The following is a 24,357-nucleotide window of genomic DNA, read 5'->3' as shown; positions in this document are numbered from 1 at the left end:
TGCCTTATTAAAGTCGTTGTGACATTTTTTACAAGTAAAAACACCAACAAAATGAATTTCAACTTTTGGCCTCAGGAATTCTATTACTTCAGAAACACCGTTTTTAACACACTGACTTTTTAAAATCTTGACTATCTTCTCCTAATAAAAACTTGGTATCCTTTAGGTAAATAAGCCTTAAAAAGACAGAATTGATAGGATGGATATTCTCCTACTCCTACTCCACGAAGATTTCACGTTCTCAGAACAAAATGTGGTAAAGGAGTTTTGGCAAAGGTTACGAATATCTTCTTCCATAAGTTATCATAAAGCCCACGTCTTTCCAATGTAGAAACAGATAATTTATCGCGCTCCAAGTGCATACCTCATATTCAGCTGTATTGACTGTCAAGGAAGGAACCAGAGAGAACAGTTCACTGAGGGTCTTCAAAATGAGAGGTCTCGTGTCACAGCTGAGCTTCGGGGAGAGAGCATTCCACGTGGAGCGAATGCAAACAACCTGGGAAGCAAATAAAAAAGTCAACACCCAACCAAATCCCAACGGACAGGAGGCCACTAGTAAAGAGGAGTCGCTTTATTATGAGGAAACTAGGAAAGTACAAGAAGAGTATTCCCGGAAGTTAAGATTTGATAAGGTAATTACTCCTCAAAAGAACTTTTTTATTTATTTATTTTAATTTTTATGTTTTCAAAAGAACTTATTTAAACCAAGGTAAACAACTGTTGAAGAAGACGCAGCCTGATTCACACGATGGCTTCTTTACTACTTTATTTTGGTGAATCAAGGAAATAAAACACACATGCGTGCACATGCATAGACACACACACACACACACACACACACACACACACACACACACACCAGATTAGCCATATACATTGTTGAAGAATCATTGCCTGAAACAAAGAAGGGTAAGCCAATGTTAGAACAGTTTTAAAGACAGGTAGGTATCCACAGTGTTTGTGGTTTTTCAGTCCTGCTGAAACTGCATCACCACTCTGAAAATTGAGATGTTAACAGATATAAATCGAACACACTCAAGTCATCTTGCAAACATTTAAAGGGGTCTGGAGAATAAGTGTATTATTTAAAATAATAATGGGGGGGGCGCCTGGGTGGTTTGGTCGGTTAAGTGCCTGACTCTTGATTTTAGCTCAGGTCATGATCTCCCCGTTCGTGAGTTCAAACCCCTCACTGTCAATGCACAGCCTGTTTGGGAGTTGCCCTCTCTCCTTCTCTCTCTCTGCCCCTCCCCTGCTTGCTCTTTCTCTCTCTCTCTCTCCCTCATTCATAAATAAACTTTAAAATAATAATTGGGGTTCCTAGATCCAAGCAACTCTGGATCTCAGGGTGATAAGTTAAAGCCCCACGCTGGGCACAGCGCTTACTTTAAAATATATATATATATATAAATATATCAATAGATTGGTAGATAAATTACTTTAAACCTTGGTTTTCAAAGTCTCTACAGATTTTTTTAAGAGACTGTTAAATGATAAAATAAAACTACAGCTCTGGGATGCCTGGGTGGCTCAGTCAGTTAAGTGTCTGACTATTGATCTCAGCTCTAGTCTTATCTTAGGGCTGTGAGTTCAAGCCCTGCGATGGGCTCTGAGCTGGGCGTGAAGTCTCTTTACAAAGAAAACAAAACAACAACAACACCCCACCGCCCAACAAAAATGTTATTTTTAACTTGACCCAATTTTCTAAATCAAGTGTTCTTAGTTCATTTCAGTATCGTTCATTTCAGTATCTCGTTTTCTGGATATTCAAATGTCTCTTAAGTTCAATCCCAACTACAACAGACGATTTCTTCACGTACAGATATTTTATTAAAATTTTAAAACTCAGGCAGGAAGAGTGCCAACACAGATCAATTAGATAGAGTTTAACAAGGATCAATCTTTCTCAAATACTCCCATCTCTTCTCTGAAGCTTCAATTAACACACAATTTATCTCCATCTATAAACATACATTATTTAGGAAAAACTACATAAGGTAGTAAGTGAAAAGATGTCAAAGATAAATGAATATACTTAAGGACACAGATTAAGGAGAGGCTTAAAGAGGAGACGGAGAAGAATATCTCAGAACAGCTGGAGTTGACGCTTTTGGTCTTACTTTCTTCTTTCCACGAAAGAGCAGAAAAGTGGTCTTTGGCTTGGGGTCCACTACAAATTTGGATCCCACTAACATATACTAAGGGGGCACCTCGGAGGCTCAGTTGGTTGAGTGTCAGTTTGTGATCTCGAAGTTTGTGAGTTCGAGCCCCACAGAGAAGCATAAAGTACTAAGAGGAACAATGGAATATAAAACACAATCGAACATTTCAAAGAACTTAGCCCCTATTGGAAAGGAAGAGAAACGTATGCAATTCTAAATTATCAGGAAACAAAAGGTGTATGGTTAGAACCTAAACTGTCTTCAACAGAAAAGAGTTTCAGGAGGCACCGGGGAGTAAAGCTTTGTCTGGGGGTAGGGGTCATCAGAGAGAACATCGAGAGCCAGGAAGCCGTGAGATGGGACTTGAGGAAGGAATGGGCAGAAATCAGGCAGACACTCCTGGAGGAAGTGGAAAGCATTAAGTCAGAACCCAAAACACAAAACCAGTGCCCAAAGTACCGGTGAGGAAAGACTGGCACATCAGAGAGTCCCTAGGATACCAAAACAGTTTCAATCAGAATCAAAAAAGAAAAGGAATCCTCCAGGGGTTTCTGAGTTGGGGAACAATCAAAATTAAAATGCCAGGGGCACCTGGGGGGCTCAGTTGGCTGAATGTCCAACTCTTGATTTCAGCTCAGGTCATGATCCCAGGGCCATGGGATCGAGCCCTGCATCAGGCTCTGCACTGAACGTGGGGCCTGCTTAAAGATTCTCTCTCTCTCTGTCGCCTCCCCCTCCCCCGGTAAAAACTGAAATGTTACTTGTGAAAGATTCTTCCGGTAGTCTCATAGCCAAAGTCAAAGCAGTCACCCAAACTAATTCCTATTTCTCACTGGTCCCTATCACATACAGAGCCTCAAACGTTTTCCAAAAACCCCATGCTCACTAACTGTACTCACTAATTGTCTATGCTTTCTCTTCACTTTAAACGCCTGTCCGATTCCAACTGAGGTGTTTCAAGACCCAGTTCAAAGCCCTGTTCCACAATTAAGTTTTCTTACAATTCAAGCCCTCCTTTTATCCCTTTCCTTTCCTCCACCTTCCAACTCTTAAAACTCTGTACCACCCAATTTAGCATTTAATTATATACTGTCTAGTATTATTCACTATTTCCGTGAATGTAAGTTGTCTCCTCAAGTAGATATTAAGTTCTCTGAAGACAATGATCATGTCTTTTGATTCTCCTTCCCCACTCACCGCGCATGATAATAAGTATATATCAGATTATCAGTCCTTATCAACGACTCATGGTCCTGGAACCTGAGGAGTACTAAATGTGAGATGGAGAATAAAAGAACGCCAAGAACTAGGAGGATGAATTGGGAAGGGACAGGTTTTGCACCTAAAGACCCGAGTGAATAAAAAGCAACATGTAAAAAGGAGGGAAAAGTGGAAGAAGAAGTGTATCTGTAGGAGATGAGGAGTTCCGTGTGGGAGATGTTTGCTGTGAGTTGACGGAAAGACATCCAGAGAGAAATATCCTGCAAGCAAGAGGAAAGGAAAGTACTATAACTCAGATGTGAGGTTGGTCGCCAATAGCTTTGTCGTTTGAATATTTCTACAAATCAAAATACGCCGAGCCAAGTACGGCCGCACAGATGCTCTGACGCACCCTGCCCACCAGCAGAGACGACGTCTGGCCACCAAGTACAGAAGTACAAAAAAGGGCCTTGCCCTTTCCACGGGTGGTGGGTGGGGAGGAAGGCTATATCCTCCAAGTATTGTCAAGGGCTCACAGAACTTTTTTAAAGAAGTCTTCCGCCTAGAAAGTTTGAAAGCTAATGCCTGAAATGGTACTGGACATATGGAAAATATTTCAGAACCCCAGCCATGAACTGTGGCCTTAAACATAAGCAAAGGATACCTGCAGGGAATACTTGTAAATCCGGCTTGCTCCCATACATAATCGGAAACAGGGCAGCCTCTAGTAAAGAAGGCTGCTTTCTCTGACCTTCCCAACTCTGGGCTATTCTTGACACCACATCTCAGAGATCTTCTGACCCTGAGAGCGCCTTAGATTTAATCTGTTACCATCTTGCTACGTGCCTCTCGTGGAACCCCGTGGATCTGACCCACACCACCCATTTGACTTGTACAACCTGTCAAATTACATCAGGTTCGTCAGTTTACTGGCTTGTTGTGCCTCTACTATGCATCACCCAATGACTTGTCTGTTTTCAGAAAGCAGACTGACTTCTGGCTCTAGCAATGGGATAGGCCACACCTGAAATGACTGATAATGAAGGAAATTCTGCTGCATACAGCTGAGCTGAAGAGGAAAAAAAAGGGGCGGGAGGGGTTGGTGTTAATTACCCAGTGCCCGAAACAAGAAGGGAAATAACTATACTGAGGTATTTTAAGAAAGTCGTCAGTTTCCATAACCTAATAGCTTGTGTTTCGAAGTCCACATGGAAAGAGGAGATACTACCTTTAGCCTACAGGAGGCAGGGAGTTGGAACAGAGCACCCTTGAAGGGCTGCACCCTTAGTGTAACAGCTGGACTGAAAACCAACAAGCTGAGATATTAACATAAAAAATGGCAGTGACGTGGAGGGCACCTGTATCACTTCAAGGGCTATTCCTCCAACACATAACCCAAATGGTTCGCACGGAAAAATGAAGTAAAATACGCTCCTCTAAAAAAGGAGTTCAGAAAACTGTAACGATACAGTCCGACATGAAAGAACTAGCAAAAGCAACAAACAGCAGGACTAAAAATCCCAAGACCTTCAGATAACAAAATGCAAATACAGAAGTACTTGAAAGAATTAAAGATTTCAGACAGAGCATTTAATTCCCAGTAAAAGAGTATGGCATGATGGGGGTGTCTGAGTCACTCAGTCGGTTAAGCATCCAACTCTTGATTTTAGCTCAAGTCATGATCTCACCATTTGTGAGATCGAGCTCCACATGGGGTTCTATGCGGACAGCGTGGAGCCTGCTTGGGATTCTCCCTCTCTCTTCCTCTCTCCCTGCTCCTCCCCTGCTCTCTGTCTCTCAAAACGAATAAATAAACTTTAAAAAAAAAAAAAAAGAGTATGGCATGATGGAAAAGAAGAAGCAAGTTTGGAAAAGAGCCAATCTCCAGAATCAAAGCATGTCATCATTGAAATTATTGACCCAACAGATAAGAAGTTGTCCTAAACACTCACCAGAGAGATCAGAGTTACAAAATATAAAAAGAAATTTCAAAATCGGGTTGTATCAAAAGAGGTGGCCTTCCTTATGTTTATCAAGTGGTCCTAAAGGAGTTTAATTTTAGAATGGCCCTTGGAGAAGTGGTTGATTCCAGGACTAGACTAAGAAAATGTAACATAAGTCTGGAGCATCTTATGATGCCAAAAGTAGGGATGTGTTCAAAAAAGGATGTCAACTTGTTGAAGGGGCCTAAGAGCCAATTTTAAAGTGTTCCCAATGGCCAAATAAATATCCCCTGAGTCCACAGAGGCATAGCTAGATAAATAAGCAAATAAAAAAGAAGGCACAGCTCTTCCTTAGAGAAAAATTCCAAGTAATAAACGCAGAAGCAATGAAAGAAAGAAATCATCACCATTAGACACCACAGGAATAACTGTCAGAGGCAAGAGCTGCTGGTGGGTAAGATTAGTGGACAAAAGTGTGAGGACAAACAGGACAACTGGATGGTCTCAAAGTATCTCCTCCAAGAAATGTGTTAATTACAAAAGAAAAAAACCAGTAACCGTGTAAAAAAACCCAGGATGTATCACATTCACCGAGTATTGAGTAGTGAAGGTTAATATCACCAGTAATGACACATACCAACATCGTGTACTCCTGATATGATACGGTGAGAAACACTACTTCTGGAGTATCCTTGCCAAAAAATGCACAAGCTCAGTCTAATCATGAGGGAAGACCATGTACACCCAAATCGAAGGACATTTTACAAAATACCTAACCAGGACTCTTCAAAAATGTCGGCGTTGGGCGCCTGGGTGACTCAGTCGGTTAAGCATCCAGGTCTGGATTTCGGCTCGGGTCATGAGATCGGGCGCCATGTTGGGCTCTGCGCAGAGAACACAGAGACTGCTTGAGATTCTCTCTCTCCCTCCCTGCCCCTCCCCCACTCACGTACACACTCTCTCAAAAATAAATACATAAATAAAGTGTCGGCATCAAGAATGTTGAGGAGACCGAGAAACTGGCACAGACTGGATGAGCTAGGTAACGTGACACAAGTGCCACGTGAGATTCTAGAATGGATCCTGGAACAAAAAAAAAGGACAGTAGTGGGAAAACTGCGAAGCCCAAATAAAGTCTGCAGTCCGGTTAATGGCACTGTACCAACGTTAATTTCTTAGTTTTGGTGGCTGCGCTATAGTAATGAACGTAAGATGTTAACACTAGGGAAAGCAGAGTGAAAAATATACACGAGCTCTCCGTACTAGTTTTCTTTTTTGTTGTTGTTTCTAACAGCTTTTTTGAGATATAATTCACATACGATTCACCACCTGTGTACAATTCGATGGTTTTCAGGATACTCCCAAAGTTCGGCAACTATCATCATAATCAATTCTGCAACAGTTTCATCACCTCCAAGAGGAACCCCATAATCATTCATCACTCATTTCGCTCCAGTCTTCCCAATCCTAGACTACCATAAATCTACTTTCTATCTTCATAAGTTTGCCTTTTCTAGATCTTTTCTATAAAGGGGATCATGCAATATGTGGTCTTTCATTATTGGCTTCTTTCAAAATAGCAAATTGTGGGGCGCCTGGGTGGCGCAGTCGGTTAAGCGGCCGACTTCAGCCAGGTCACGATCTCGCGGTCCGGGAGTTCGAGCCCCGCGTCGGGCTCTGGGCTGATGGCTCAGAGCCTGGAGCCTGTTTCTGATTCTGTGTCTCCCTCTCTCTCTGCCCCTCCCCCGTTCATGCTCTGTCTCTCTCTGTCCCAAAAATAAATAAACGTTGAAAAAAAAAAATTCAAAATAGCAAATTGCTTTTAAGGTTCATCTACATCATAGCATGTACTGGTACTTGTTCTTTTTATCACTAAATACGATTCCATTCTATGTATATACCTCTCTGCACTATTTTTTGAAACCTTTCGAAAGTTATTTATTTTTTACTTATTTTTTTGAGAGGAGAGTGAGCGAGCAGGGGAGGGGAAAAAAGAGAGAGAAAGAGAGAGAATCCCAAGCAGTCTCTGTGCTGGCAGAGCCCGATGCGGGGCTCGATCTTGTGAACTGTGAGATCTTGACCTGAGCGCGCAAGTCAAGAGTTGGATGTTTAACCTACTGAGCCACCCGGGTGCCCCTGAAAGTTATTTCAAAATAAAAGTTTAAAAATAGGAATAGAGAGAGAGAGAGAAAAAAAAGAACTACTTAAAGAAATAATGGTGAAGAAATCCCTAAGTCAATGAAAGACATTAATTCTCTAAGCCCTCAGCAAGAAAAATAAGTTTCCATTCATATACATTACACCAAAGGCAAAGAGATAATCTTCAAAGCCAAATGGGAAAAAAAAAAGAGAATATCAAAAAATAGAGACTATCTGCAAAGGACCAATTTAGAGTAACAGCAGACCTCAAAATTAACAAGACCAGGGACCACGCAATAACATCTTAAAGGTGCTGAGGAAACTATCAGCCTACAACACTAAATCCACCATTCACTAGTAAGGGCAAAACAAACAAGAATAGATAAAGTAGATGGAATACCTAGGTATTATGGACATAGAGCATATGAATATTTACGGACAAATGACTCTGAACATCTTGCTTAGTTCATCTATGAGTTTTGGAGAATATACCCATTCTAAGTGCTTACCTTATGCATATTTTATTGCCGACTGTGTTTCTCGGGGAGAATGATATTTTTGCCATGTCATGCGTCCATAAGAATCTTAGCAACACTACACAGCACAGATTAAGAAGACTCTGGGCAGTGTGGTCCACTCGAAAGAGCACACGATTAGAATTCAAAAGCCCCAGGCTCTCCCATTTGGTAGCTGTGTGACTACGGCAAAGTCATTAATCTCCTTCAATCTGTTTCCCCAGCTGCAAAACGGAAATAATACTAGAAACACCTGCTCTGTGTATAGCACAAGGTTAGCAGTAAAGGCAATGTTGAGACAATTGTATGCAAACGTGCTTTGTACGCTGTAAAAGATGGTTACTGCTGTTATAGCTGAAGGAAGAAATAACGAATCCTCGTGCCTTAGGAATGACTTTGTTCCTTCACAGAGGAACATCAGATAGCTATCTTCTAATTTTACTTCCAAAAGCTATTTCTAGAAATTCCCGGGAACAGCCTACTCCTTTTGTCCCGATGCTTTTTTCCAACAGAGGGAAAGCTTTACATATGTGTGTGTGTGTGTGTGTGTGTGTGTGTGTGTGTGTGTGTGTGTACACATATATATATACATATATATATGTATACGTATATATATATATATATATGTATATATATATATAGGCAATGAAAACTGCCTTATTTGCCCTTTTCATAATGAAGGTAAAAGAAACTGTCTTCACAATTAAAGGACTCAGGTCATCATCATGCACTGAAGTCCTCTTAAGCTAATTCAGCACCCACAATTCATAAAACAGGACGCTTCTGTTACGAAAATACAATAACAGGGGATAAGAGGGAGTTTAAGCAGACACAATCAATGGAGCAGAAACAATGAGAAAAATAACATTCTTTCTTACCCTAATAATATGGGGTTAAAGGTTAGAAGCATAAGAAAATGACTAGCCCAGGTTTATTTAGGCAATTTTGCAGTCTGTCAATGCCTGAGACTAGTTTATTATCAAGGCAGTGTCCTAGAAAATAAGGGAGGTATATACTAACTTGCCTTTTTAAAAGTCCTTTATAATCTAAAGGGCAGTAATTCCGATGATTTCCTATGACAGTTGCTCAGTTTCTGTCCTGTTCAGGGCAAATAATGTAGAAACACGTATCTAAATCCCAAATTGTGGCTCAGCAAATGTAAAATATTTGTACTTGACGTGGTTAAGGTTGCCCTCCTGTTAACAGTCCTTAACCTCTCCAGGCCATCTCCAAAAGAAGCACGCCCAGAGACCTTTCAAATTATTCTGTATTTTGGAGAAAGAGTTGGGCGGTTTAGAGCGCAGACCTGTCATTCTAGTATCTGAACAGGAGGGGCTTAGAATTGTGTGAGCCACACAAGTAACAACAGAGAGGCATTTATCAAACAGACTGATCCAGACTCTCCCTCCAAGGGACTCGCTTCTCAATGGCCAGGGATTTTAGGTTTCTCTTTTATTTCCCCCTGTGAGAAGTCGCAGCTTCCCTGAGATACTGCCCTATAGAGAATAGTCTCTTCCGATGCAAACTCCATTGATTTCTCTGCAGGAACAGAAAGAATGACACAAAGAGCTCCCCGCAGGGACGTTCACTTTTCAATTTTGCTAGATTCTGTCCGGATTAATTATCTATTTCATGTTGGGCATTCTTCTGGCATGAACTAGCAAACGCACAGTAAGAATGTGTCAGAAATACTCTCTGACGACAAAATGATTAGTTCTCTCTTCCCCTCCACATAACCAGAGGGAATTTTTTTTTTAAAGGTCAGTTCCTTCCACTGTTCAGGAGAAATGGAGGTTAGAGTTCAAGGTAGTAAAGAAAAATAATAGGAATTCGATCAAAATAGCTTAAAATCCAAAAAAAAAAAAAAACACACAAGAAACAAAAACCCAAAACCCAAATTGTTAAAAAAAAGCTGTTCAGCAGACACGAATCTGAAAGCAACGCAAACGCAGTGTCTTAGCAGCAAAAGTAAAATATCGCCCACCTACATTTTATTTTTTTATTATTTATTTATCTTAATGCTTATTTTTGAAAGACAGGCTGAGCCCGAGTAGGGGAGGGGCAGGGAGAGAAGGAGACACAGAATCCCCAAGCAGGCTCCAGGCTCTGATCTGTCAGCACAGAGCCCGAAGTTGGGCTCGAACTCACCAGCTGTGAGATCATGACCTGAGCTTAACTGACTGAGCCACCCAGGCGCCCCATCACCCACCTAAATTTTTAAAAGGGCTAAAGTGGGGGGGGGGGAGCAGCTGGGGCTCAGTCAGTTGACCATCAACTTTGACTTCAGTCATGATCTTGCAATTCGTGGGTTCAAGCCCCTGCATTGGGTTCTGTGCTGACAGCTAGGAGCCTGGAGACTGCTTAGGATTCTGTATCTCCCTCTCTCTCCACCCCTCCCCCCGCTCATGCTCCCTGTCTCCCTCCCTCCCTCCCACCCACCCTCTCTTTCTCCCCCAAAAATAAAAATAAACTTTTAAAAGTTTTAAAACAAAAATAAATAAGGGCTAAAGGGATTAATATGAGTGCACTGTGTAGAGCTTGAGAAGTCATTTAGTGCCATTTCACATTGAAAAATCAACAACGTGCTACGCATCAAAAATACTTGATGGATTAAGCAGTCAGTACACAGGCTCTAAAAACATTTTCCAGAACAATTTTAAGCAGCACACATGAAACATTTGGGAATACCTATTGAGTTTAGTCCCCTTTACTGATGGAGTTCCACGAAGACATCTGAGTAACCGAGGTTGCCGTTACTGAAACACGACCGAACTACATGTTCACTGAAAATGATTCTTCTATCTTCCTCCACCCCCTCTATGTATCCACAGATTTGCGGATAATACAACTGACAAGTTCTTTGTAGATAACAATCGTGAACATCAGTCTTGCGTGCCTGAATTAAACAGATTCGTCTACAACTTCCTAAGAACAAGGAAGAAACATACTTCAGACCCCTTTCCGAAGAAACACCCAACCTCCTGTTTAATAAAAACTAAAGGCAGGGGCCCCTGGATGGCTCAGTTGGTTAAGTGTCCAACTGCGTCTCAGGTCATGATCTCGCAGTCCATGGGTTCGAGCCCCGCGTCGCGCTCTGCGCCGACAGCTCAGAGCCTGGAGCCTGCTTCGGATTCTGTGTCTCCCTCTCTCCCTGCCCCTCCCCAACTCATGCTCTGTCTTTCTGTCTCTCTCAAAAATAAACAAATATATACAAAAATTTTTAAAAATAAAAATGTAGAGACTCAACGTTACCCCACCCCAACCTCTTTTCAAACCTAATTTGTCCATTTGCATCAGAAATGTGAGCGCACTAAATAATAAAGATTAAGATACAAAAAAAAAAAAAAAAACAACACTTCTCACAGTGTGGTTTACAACATGAACAATCAAAACAAGAGAGTGAATAATTTGAGTATCCTACAACAGGAAATTTACTATGTTACAGCCACATGTTCATTCAATTCGATGTGAGAAGTAGACACATGACTTGGTGCCCACAGTGAACTACTAGATGAAGAAACGGATTAAAAAAGAATATATAATACATCCCTTTAACATAGTATGATCTCTTTTTCGTTAGATACATATCACTGAGGTTTAGAGGTGATTTTTAAAATCTTTTCCTCAGTTAGAACTTATTTATGACTTTCTTACTACATATATATAATACCTGAGTATTATTTTAAAGGAAATACATAGCCATTTTATGGATTTGAGCCTTAATCATTTTTCCATAGTTAACATTAATATGATTCTTCCATTTCCCTATAGTTTACATAAAGAAAAAAAAAAAAAGATTTGGGGCTCCTGGACAGCTCAGTCGCTTAAGCTTCCGACTTTGGCTCAGGTCATGGTCTCACCGTTCGTGAGTTCCAGCCCCGCATCGGGCTCTCTGCTCAGCGCAGAGTCCACTTTGTATCCTCTGCCCCCCCTCCTATGCCCTTCCCCCGCCTTTCGAAGATAAATAAGCTTAAAAAAAAAAGATTTATTTTCCTATGACACCTAAAATTAGTGTATTTTTAAAATGATATTTGGCTAAGTGATCATTCTTTGGTAAAAACTAACATTCATGTTTCTTCTTTCCACACCCCTCAATTAACATTTTGCAGGGACACTTGAAAGCTTCCTATATTCTTATCCTACAGAATGAAGCCAAACGTCTTCCACCACACGTGGGAAACCTAATATAATTCCAAACATTTTCTTCAACACCCTCACTGCCAGGCATGATTATCGCTCCTCCTCCTGCAAAGCATAAGCCAGGAATTAACACCTATTCCCGCCACATCAACTAAAAGTATGGCTGGTGATAACTGTACAATCCATAAACACCTGCCAGGAAAATAATACTGCACAAAGCTGGAAAACTTCTGAGCGGACGGACTAAAGAGCCTCCTGTAGGGTCTCAAAGCAAATAATAGCCAGCGGCACCTTCAGAGTTTAGATTTAACGTGCTGCAACGGGGATGAGCCTTGAAAACATTAAGCTGCGTGGAAGAAGCCAGTCACGAAACACCGCATATTATATGAGCCCGTGTATACGACACGGAAAGCAGGCAAACCTAGAGAGACTATCAGCCGACTCCAGGTTCGAACCTTGCCTCTGCCACTAACGGGCTGCATGAACTTCAGTTTCCTTATCTGCAAAATGAAGGACGGTATTGGTATTAAGTCAGGATTTGCCAGAGAAACAGAACCAGCAGGAGATGGATGGATGGATGGATGGATGGATGGATGGATGGATGGACGGACAGGTGGACAGACACACAGGGAGAGAGACAGGAAACAACGTGCTGTCAAGCAAGCTGCAGAACCAGGAAAGCTAGTGTTATAATTCAGTCCAAGCCCATGGGTCTGAGAACTAGGGAGCCAGTGGTGTAAGTCTCAGAGTCCGAAGGCCCGAGCACCAGGAGCTCCCTCGTCCAAGCACGGAAGACAGCTGTCCCAGGTTAAGAAGAGAATTTGCCCTGGGGCACCTGGGTGGCTCAGCCGGTTAAGCTTCTGATGTCCGCTCAGGTTATGCGTCTCACAGTTTGTGAGTTCAAGGTCCTCATCGGGCTGACAGTGCAAAGCCTGCTTCAGATCCTCTGTCTCCTCTCTGTGCGCCCCTCCTCCCCCCAAAATAAATAAACATTAAAAAAAAAAAAAGAACGAGAGAGAGAGAGAGAGAGAGAGAGAGAGAGAGAGAGAGAGAGAGAGAAAGAAAGAAAATATTTTGCCCTTTCTTCACCTTTTTGGTCCACTCCCAGCCCTCCATGGGCTGGACACTGCCTCCTCACATATCAGTGAGGGAGGATCTCGGTTCTCAGTCTGATTCAAATGCTAATCTTTACCAGAAACACCCTCCCAGTTATCTGAGCATCCCATAGGTCAGTCAAGTTAACACATAAATTTAGTCATCACAGCATTAATACCAACCTCACAAGGTTACTAGGAAGATGTCTGTAAAAAGACATAAGAGTGGCTGTAAAAAGACCTGAGTGGCTCAGTTGGTTAAGTGTCCGACTTCGGCTCAGGTCATGATCTCGTGGTTTATGGGTTCGAGCCCTGCGTCAGGCTCTGTGCTGACAGCTCAGAGCCTGAAGCCTGCTTCGGATTTTGGGTCTCCTCCTCTCTTTGCCCCTCCCATGCTCATGCTCTGTCTCTCTCTTAATAATAAATAAACGATTGGGGCGCCTGGGTGGCTCAAGTCGGTTAAGCATTGATTTCAGCTCACGTCATGATCTCACACTCCATGAGTTCGAGCCCCGCCTCGGGCTCTGTGCTGCCAGCTCAGAGCCTGGAGCCTGCTTCAGATTCTGTGTCTGCCTCTCTCTGACCCTCCCTCTTTCATGTTCTTTCTCTGTCTCAAAAATAAATAAACATTAAAAAAAATTTTTTTTAAATAATAAACGTTTAAAAAAATTAAAAAAAAAAAAGACGTAAGATAGTTCCTGGCGAGGCATAAGTGCTCAACTAACGTTCACTTTGGGCATCAGCATTAAGATTACGTTCTGCTTTTAACTTGGGTAGTTTTCCAAAGATGGACCAGACATTCGACCCCCATCCGTTTTCAGCACTTGCGTGGCCACCACTCTGCTTCCGACTTTAACCAGCCCTCTTCTGGGTCTGACGGGGATGGGAACACAGGGGGTTCGCGTGGCCTCGGCTTCGTCCACCTGAGCTGGCTGTGCGTACCATCACACTCCCATGGTACCGTTTGGACAATGCTCCCAGGCAAAGAAGAAGTAACGGTACTTCAAAAGCTCTCCTTTCTCCTTCACGCTCTGTTCCCCTCGCTCTTTCATAGCGGACGTCTGGCTGCCAGAGTCGGGGGCTGAAGCTAACACAGTCCCACGAGAGGAAAAGAGGAACTTCAGCCAGCTGACTGCGTCCACTGAGGTTGGCTTTACCTTTCCGATGACTCTATGCAGCCTAACCTCCAGGCTGGGGGCGGAAGGCAGGGCTGGGCGGAGCCTCCCTGGGAGAGTGTGTATGCATTTCTCCGCAGTGGCTGCTGAGTTTCAATCCTCAGAAACCTGGTGCAACCACAGACATCTAGATGCGGTACACGGGGCTGCGAGGAGAGCACCCAACACAATCACTGAACGGCCACATCCTCGCCTGGCGTCCCAGAAGGTAACCCAGACGTGTCTATATGAGTGTAGAAGGTTTCGAGGCCTTCACATTACTCCTTACCACAACTTCCCACCCTAGGCTACGAGAAAGGAAATGTCAACATAAAGCTTTTCTTGCAGTAAAAATAATAACAATAATAATAATGTGTTAGATTTCCTTGCGTTTCCTCATTTGCTACAAGGTGTCATATCCTTTATTCTCGGCTAACTGTCACCAAATCCTCAGTAATGCCTATTACCTACGTTAGCAGATGTAAAAGGCTCACTTTGATATGTAAGAATAAAGAATTAAGTTACAATGGTCAATCGTGTTCTCCAAAATAAATGAAGACATGTATGAAAACTTCGTATCCTGTGCAGAAAAAAGTAAAGGTAAATCAACACTCCCACTTAATGCAGGTAGGAGTTCAAAGGGGAGAAATATTTATGGATGGTCATTTATACCCTTGGGTCAGCGATTCCATTTGTAAAAACTTATTCTAAGGACTTTAAGCACTAGAGATATGTACTAAGGTTTAGATCTAAGGACAATCATCATAGCCCTCTAGATGATAGTAAAAAGTGAGAAACAAACAAAATACCCATCAATAAAAGGTTGGAAAAGTGTCATACATGCAATGTACATGAAATACTATTTAGCCACTAAAATTTATATACATGGGGTGCCCGGGTGGTTCAGTCAGCTAAGCATCTGACTCTTGATTTTGGCTCAGGTCATGATCTCACAGTTCATGGGTTCGAGCCCCGCATCGGGCTCTGTGCTGACAACGTGGGGCCTGCTTGGGATTCTCTCTCTCCCCTTTGCTCCCTCATGCTCTCGCACACGCTCTCTCTCTCTCAAAATAAATAAACATAAAATAAAATAAAATAAACATAAAATAAAACAAAATAGTGTATACATATTGCCAGAAAGAGATATATGCAATATATTCAGAGGAAAAAAATCAGATCATATTAAACAGTATGCTCAATACACTCTCATTTTTAAAAATATCTATAGATATACAACCCATCTAGAAAGAAAAAGGTGCAAAATTATATAGCAAATTGTTTACATTAGATTTATCTCTGGATAGTGACATCATATGCATTTTTTGGTTACACATTTTATGTATCCATATTTTCTGATTAAAAAAAATTTTTTTAATATTTCTTTATTTTTGAGAGAGAGAGAAAGAGAGACAGAGTGCAAGCAGGGAAGGGGCAGAGAGAGGGAGACACAGAATCTGAAGCAGGTTCCAGGCTCTGAGCTGGCAGCACAGAGCCCAATGGGGGGCTCGAACTCATGAACCGTGAGATCATGACCTGAGCCGAAGTCAGATGCCTAACTGACTGAGCCACCCAGGCGCCCCCATATTTTCTGATTTTTGAATAAACATGCCGTGCAATAAAAAAAAAAAAAAATACTTGAAAACCTCAATACACATATTTCAAAAAGTAAAAATTCATTGAGAGAGTGGAATATAAAACGTGAAATCATAACTTTCCTGGACAATTAGAATGTCTCACAAACAAACTGGCACCAAATCTACTAGGCCAACTCCTCTGTTCAGAACTAGGACTAGAAAGAAACACAGAGAGCTTATTACATCCCCAAAGTAGCTCACAGGAACACAACCATGGAAACCAATATTCACAGCAAGTTATCACGTTCAAATATAGAGGGATGCTTTGGACAAGGAGAGAAGAAGCCGAGGGGTAAAGAAATTTCATAAAGGAGGAACAGAAACCCATCATTTAACCTCACGATGAACCGGGAAAGGCCTCAATAACAACAAAAGTTTTACTAGCATTCTTAGGTTACCTCAAATTCACTCAGCTTGTTCCAAAGCAATGTATAGTCCTGCTTTGTAGAATTCATCACAACTGCAAACAGGGAGGTGGACCACGAACGGTTAAACTGCCCGTGTGCTCGGGGCCCCAACCTAAGAGGAGAGTTTCCCGAGGGTATGAACTAGGTCTGTCCTTTACATCATTCTGTCTCTAGCGTCTAACAGTGCCTTGTGCACAGTAGGCACACAAATTTTAGCTGAATAAACAAACATGAATGAATGAATAGAAACAAAAACAGTGTATCCTTTCCTCCACGGGGTTGGCTCAGAAAGCGGACTGTCTTGCTTGGCTCAAGGATGCATGTCACTTGTAACCAGAATCAAGTCCCTCTTTAACACTGTTCTGCAACTGCTGACTCTAAACCCTAGCCACTTCTAAGTGGTTCTTGAGTTTTCTGTGGCTAAAAGGAAATGCTCTTGCTTGCTAAATCTCTAAGCCATTCTCCTTCAGCCCTTTTATTTATCAAGTGGCAGTTGGCTACGTCTCCCCCGCCTTTGGGGTAGGAGGGGACAAGGGGGTAGGGATGGGAAGATGAGTGAGAAGAATTGATTACGTTATATGACAAAATACAGAATAAAAGGCAAGGAATTACCCTTGCATTTTTTTTTTTTAATTTTTTTTCATTGTTTATTTATTTTTGGGACAGAGAGAGACAGAGCATGAACGGGGGAGGGGCAGAGAGAGAGGGAGACACAGAACCTGAAACAGGCTCCAGGCTCTGAGCTGTCAGCACAGAGCCCGACGCGGGGCTCGAACTCATGGACCACAAGATCGTGACCTGGCTGAAGTCGGACGCTTAACCGACTGCGCCACCCAGGCGCCCCAGCTCCTTCACATATAAAAAAAGGACAAGACCACCAACCTCACAGAGACGGTGTAATAATGAAACGAAATAAAGTGTGTTACGCTTAGTGCTGTGCCTTGACCGCAACAGGCACTCAATAAATGGCACAGTTGTTTTCTTTGTCTTTGTGGTCATTACATAATGCTATTTGCTCCTAAATTACTCATTTAAAGGCAATTCCTCTAAGTGAATGCTATATCCCAGTTTCTTTAAGTCAAGTCCTTGTTCTTGCAACGCATTTCCAAAAACCATATATAACAAAAAACCTGAGAAAAGGGATCGTCCTTAACAGACCTCTTCATAAAGATGGCGTGTGATGGCACCTTTGAAAGACATCTTAGTATATGTTACACTGGAGCAACCTCTAATCCAGTGCCCTACAGACATGCCTGTTTGTACATCTCTACTGGTTTAAAAAAAAAAGAGAGAGAGAGAAAGAAAAAGAAAAATTAGCATACCAGCATATATGCACGTTTGTTCACATGTTATATACATGAACTCTAAGAAGGAAAACATTAGGCAAAGTTAATTTGAAACAATTGTTCTTAATAAAAGAAAAATGTAGGGCCGCCCAGGGGGCTCAGTCAGTTAAGCATCTGACTTCGGCTCAGGTCAGGATCTCATGGCTCGTGAGTTCGAGCCCCGTCTCAGGCTCTGTGCTGACAGCTCAGAACCTGGAGCCTGCTTTGGATTCTGTGTCTCCCTCCTTCTCTGCCCCTCCCCTGCGCATGCCCCCTCTCTCTCTCTCTTTCTCACTCTCTCTCTCTTTCTCTCTCTCTCAAAACTAAATGAACATTAGAAAAAAATGTAAAACATCTTTAAGTTCAATGAATTTGAACCTCTATGTAATACAGACTTTTTTCAGAGACACTTCCAATCTCTGTACAAAATACTGTAAGTAACTCAGGAAACAACAGATGTTAGCAAGGATGTGAATTCGATTTATCTCTGGAGAGTGACATTCATCCTCTTGTGCACTGTTGGTGGGAATGCAAACTGGTGTAGTCATTCTGGAAAACTGTGGAAGTTCCTCAAAAAATTAAAAATAGAATTACCCTACAACCCAGCAATTGCACTACTAGGAATTTATCCAAAGGATACAAAAATGCAGATTAGAAGGGGCACATACACCCCAATGTTTAAAGCAGTGCTATCAACAATAGCCAAATTATGGAAAGAGCCCAAATTTCCATCAACTAGTGAATAGACAAAGAAGATGTGGTATATATATATATATATATATATATATATATATATATATATACACACACACACACACACACACACACAATGGAATACTATTCAGTGATGAAAAAGAAAGAAGTCTTGCCATTTGCAACAATGTGCATCAAAGTGGAAGGTATTATGCTAAGAGAAATAAGTCAGAGAAAGATATAATATGATTTCACTCATATGTGGAATCTGAGAAACTTAACAGATAATCATAGGGGAAGGGAAGGAAAAATAAGATAAAAACAGGGAGGCAAACCATAAGAAACAATTAAATACAGAAAACAAACTGAGGGTTGATGGGAGTGGATTCGTGGTGGGTGGGAGATGGGGAAAATGCGTGATGGGCATTGAGGAGGGCACTGCTGGGATGAGCACTGGGTGTTGTATGTAAGTGATGAATCACAAGAATCTACTCTTTTTTTTTTTTAATGTTTATTTATTTTTGAGACAGAGAGAGACAGAGCATGAACGGGGGAGGGTCAGAGAGAGGGAGACACAGAATCCGAAACAGGCTCCAGGCTCTGAGCTGTCAGCACAGAGCCCGATGCGGGGCTCAAACTCACGGACCGTGAGATCATGACCTGAGCCGAAGTCAGACGCTCAACCGACTGAGTCACCCAGGCGCCCCCACAAGAATCTACTCTTGAACTATACTGTATGTTAGCTAATTTGACAATTAAAAAAAAACAACTTATCCAAAGCAGAAAAAAAAATACTGTAAATAATATTATCTGCCAGCAAGCACATGAAAAAACACTCAACACCATTAAATCAACGGGAAACTACAATCAAAACTACAGTGAGATACTTCATATCCAATAGAATGACTACAATAAAAAAAGACGATTAACAAATGTCGATGAGGATGTGGAAAAATGGAAGCTCTCATACATTGCTGAGAAGAATGCAAAATGGTGCAACCACTTGGGAGAACACTTTGGCAGTTCCATGAAAAATTAAGAAGAGTAAGCATATGACCCAGAAATCCCATTCCAAAGTATCCATCCAGAGAACGGAAAACATAAGTCCATGCAAAAACCTGTGTACAAATCTTCAAAGCCGTATTCAAAACAGCCACAGAGTAGAAATAATGCAAATGTTCATCCTTTGATGAATGGATGAATAAAGTTTGTTGTAGCCATGCAGTGGAATATTATTCAGCCACAAAAAGGAGTGAAGTTTTGGTTGTGCTTGAAAATGTTGTGCTAGGTGAAAGAGGCCAGACCCAAAAGGCTCTATATTGCATGATTCCACTTACAAGAAAAGTCCAGACTAGGCAAGTCTGTAAAGAAACAAAGTGGTTGCCAGGGACTGTGCTTTTCCCACAGGCAATGGAGAGTGACTACTAATCGGCACAGTTTCTTTGAGAGATTGTACTCATTTCCTGTGGCTGCTGTAACGAATCACCACAAATTTAGCGGCCTAAAATGACAGAAACGTATTATCTTACAGTTCTGAAAGCCAGAGCTCAAAGAAGTCTGACAAAGCTAAAAATCAAGCCATTGATTTCCTTCCTTCTGGGGCTTCTGGAGGAGAAGCTATTTCCTTGCCTGTTCTAGTTTCTGGAAGCCGCCTGTATTCCTTGGATCAGGATGTCCTCGTCATATCACATTATCTTTGGTCCCTCGGCTTCACATCACATTCTTTCTCCTTGTCGCCTTCTTACAGGGACAGGTGTGGTTAAATTTAAGGCACCACCCAGATAATCTGGCATAATCTACCCATCTCAAGATCCTTAGCTTATTAATCAGATATTCAGAGTCCTCTTTATTACACAAGATTATATTCATAGGTTCCAGAGATTAGGACCTGAATATCTTTGGAGGCCATTATGCAGCCTACCACAGGAATGATTTTGAAATGTTCTGGAGTATGGTAATGGCAGTCGATGCACAACTTTGTGAATATACTAAAAATCACTGAATTATACACCTTAACGGTCAACTTTATGGATGTGGATTGTATCTCAATAAGGCTGTTATTTCATTTATTTCCTTAAAAAGACACTGTTGTCAGAAAATGATAGCAATTAAATTGTTTAAAAAAAAAGACAAATGACTTGTGTGTAGTTGTGCTTAGGCATTACAAAGGGAATAAAGAAATTCCATAAAGTCATGGTTAACAGTGCTTCAGATAAACTTTTCAACAACCCAGACCCAGAATCATCATGTCCAATAAAATAACACAACTACATATATATACATACATACATACATATATGTATATATGTATGTATATACATGTATATATATATATACACACACACACATATAGGACATGTATATATATGTGCGTAGATGTATAAATATCCGTCCTATATATATATACACACACACATATACATACATATGTGTGTATATGTATATATATATATAGGACATATATATATATACATATACACACACATATATATACACATATGTGTGTATATGTATATATATAGGACATATATATATATACATATACACACATATATATAGTATATACACACACATTCCACACGCATATAAATATATGCAAAATGACTACATACATTTGTATATATGTATGCATGTATGCATATATATCTCCTATAAATTCACTTAGCTGATATGCATAAACTGTAATGGACTGCCATATTGTAACAGAGGAGAGATGATGCTACTCTGTGATGATGAAGCCATTCTTCATTGTGGAACTCTCCCTCTTCCTTTAGAATACCTGGCTACTTTAGGTGACACATGGTCATCTGATGAGAAGTATAAGAAACCCATTAATCTACATATTAAATATTATTAAAGCTTAATTTCTCTTTTTGAGATAAAAGATAAATAAGAAACATTCTAGTATCTTCTTCCTATACCTCATGGGTAGGCTTGCACACAATCCACTTGAGAGATTGCTGCTCTTGCCACTGGTCCCAAACATCACTGCACGTCATCTCACTGGGGAAGTCATTAAAAAACAACCAACCAACCAACCAAACAAAAAACAGCTTTCGCTTTGTCTCTAGAGATTCTGATTTAGTAGCTCAGACCTCCCACAAACTTTTGAACACTCTACATACTAAAAACTACCACCACTCATTTTTCTGTGAAGTCCTTAACTTTCATAAAGTAGCTAAGCCAAACAAGTACAAGCGAAGGAAATATACCCCAACTGAAGTTTTAAGTATAATATAATGAAACAAAGTCAATGATACTCTTTTATTTGACCTGTATTTCGACCATGTCAAACCAAAGTCATTTCACGTCAATTTGCTTAGGTAAGTTACTTTGTCAAATGACCACTTACGTAAGTAGAGGCAATGTGGCATGGCTCTGAAGCAGAAAGAATGGTACCCCTGAGACTATCTTATCCATTCATGCTGAATTAGAACCTAGGTCAATACATTCCACCTTGCTATCGTGAGAAAAATTAAGCCAAGCTTTTCATAAAGGTCAAAAGCCAGACCACGTGACTTGTAGTACGAACTCACGGAAATCATAAAAGTAATATATACTCAAAACACGAAAACAAGCTTTAGAATGACATCCCACTAACAGTACCGTCCGCAAACGAACAAATCCTTTACTATAACGAGTCTCCCAAACTTAAAACTAAAGAATTGCAACAGAATGCATATATTACCTCTTCTAAATACAACTTCCAGAATTGCAGGCGTGTTAGAGACGTATGAAGTAATTCTGTGCCGTTGTGGAGACTTATCAAATTCTTACTGTCGTAATTCCAAATATCTCCTAAGCAAGTTAACCACCTTTCACCAATATGTGATTTTAGTCATCCAATCAAGGTGAAGTCTAATACGGAACCGGTGTTTCCAGAAATGAGCCTCTCAGCGATATTTTATCTTAGGCAATGAGAGGGTGAGATACTTCTGTTTTTATCCGTACGTTTACATGGCACAGAGATGAGTTTAAGCACCACAGATAATAATCCCATTTTTGATCAAAGTTTAATTCTGGGTCACTTAAGGGTAACACTGAATAAAATCTTTTTCAAAACAAACCTTTTAAGTTCTTGGAAGGCACCCAAATGATGCTTTCAGTAAGATCTCAAACATCCATAAAGCCTTTCAGACATTAATGCTATTTAGTCTACTACCCTGATTCAGTAATTCCCTCTCTACACCCCATGTCCCCATTTACTCCCTAAAGGAAAACTCACCCCTTGTATAAGCTTAAACCAATATATTTTACTCATTGGAATGGTGGAATGGTACACAGCCAGCATCATTTTAGTCACGTCATTATTTCCAGCTCAGTGGCATTTATTCAGATGAGCACAATTCACAACCACTGAGCCCAGCTCTTCTGATGTTAACTGGCATCATTGAAACCCTCCCAGTGTCCAACTTGTTTGATCTTTTAAAGAATGCCCTGGGTTTGTGACCGAGAGCCGGAAACTCACGGCTGGATACCCCGAACAGCGTTCATGTTCAGTCACAGACTACTCACATCAGTTAATAATCCTCAGAGACCATGATTCCAGTACAAGAGAGAAAACTTTTCACACCCAAATTCTTTACACACAAAAATAAACAGAAAATTGGATTAGGATAATGTAGAGGGGGGCCAGGGGAGCTCCTAAATGTGGTAACTTCAGACGTTGAAATCACAAGTTTTTCAAAGTATTTTTAAAAGATCATAGCATTAAAGGGCAGATAGCAGAGGAAAGGGGGCTGAAGTATAAAAGCAAAGACAAGGGAGGTGGGTGGGGCGCTGGGAGACCTGGGTGATGGGGACTAAAGGGAACACTTCTGAGGAGCCCAGAGTATGCACAGAACTGTTGAATCATTATATTGTACACCCGAAACTAATAGAACACTGTATGTTCACTACACTGGGATTACAATAAAAACTTAATAAAAAAAAAAAGAAAAGAAAAACAGGATGTTAAATTCCAAGACCTCAAATTTCAATTTTCCTTATTATAAGTTTTGATATAGTGCTCAATGTGAAATGATCTCCAAATACTTCTTAAAAACAAAAAAAAGAGAGAGAGAAAGAATAGTGGGAAGCTTGAGTCTTTTCTAGTTAAAGAAAAAACGCCAATATTTTTATTTTCCCGCCCATTTCACACATCCGTGGGCGCCGAATAGTGTTCCACCGTACAAAAATATAAATAAATAACACAGTTAAATTTTTATTTTGAAAATGAAAAACCATACTGAAAAATCTACTTACGGGGTGACCAAGTAAATGTTATAATATCCCACAAATGTTTAATAAAAGGCAAGTTCCTGCTGTCCTTTTAAAGTTAAAAATAAGGCCAAACTACAACCACAAGTGCAAAGGGTCATTGTGCAGGATATAAAAAGCTCAGCATGGAAATAGATTCAACAAATGTACAAAAAGCGTTTTCATGCCCAGAAAGAACTGAAGGCATCAAAAAACATGCCCCAACTACAAATAACGCAGAGCTCGGTTCAAAAAGACCAGCAAATTCCTTCCCTAATGCACGGCAAATTAAACTTAATCAAATCCTCTGCAAGGTTGAACAGGCAATCCACCTTTAAACGTCCCCACAAACAAAACGTAAGAGCAACAAAAGCGGTTCCAGGGTGTAATAAATACTGAATCCACAGTAGGCGACAGAATCCTTACTGTACACAGCTGAGAAAACCTGCCGTGGGACAATGGATCACATTTCCATATTAAATTATATTTATCACGCTGAAAAATGCTTCAACAAAATACAGGATTTCTATTGGCCACTTCTGTACCACACTCACTCCCTAAAACCTTTCAAACCTGCTGAGTCCCATTGAAAATCGTTCCCACCCCATGGTGCTCCGAAGGAGCCGTTAGACAAAGAGCTGGGACGATGAGAGAGGGCAGGACAACTACCTTCCCCCGTGATTTCAGAAAATAAATCAATAAAAGAGGAT

General features: G+C 40.9%; 1 protein-coding gene across 7 annotated transcripts in view; it reads right to left on the bottom strand.

Moving 5' to 3' along the window:
* The window catches only part of FOCAD (focadhesin), a 324,630-nt gene that overhangs the window by 130,891 nt on the left and 169,382 nt on the right, over positions 1-24,357 (bottom strand). For all 7 annotated transcript variants that reach the window (XM_023242354.2, XM_023242353.2, XM_045043365.1 and 4 more), the window contains one exon: positions 365-499. In XM_023242354.2, the coding sequence (XP_023098122.2) occupies positions 365-499 (135 nt within the window). The remainder of the gene's footprint in view (positions 1-364; positions 500-24,357) is intronic.

Source organism: Felis catus, chromosome D4 (genome assembly GCF_018350175.1).
Source record: "Felis catus isolate Fca126 chromosome D4, F.catus_Fca126_mat1.0, whole genome shotgun sequence".
Classification (NCBI taxonomy): domain Eukaryota; kingdom Metazoa; phylum Chordata; class Mammalia; order Carnivora; family Felidae; genus Felis; species Felis catus.
The sequence above is the reverse complement of the archived record's forward strand: the minus strand, read 5'-3'. Positions and strand labels throughout refer to the sequence as shown.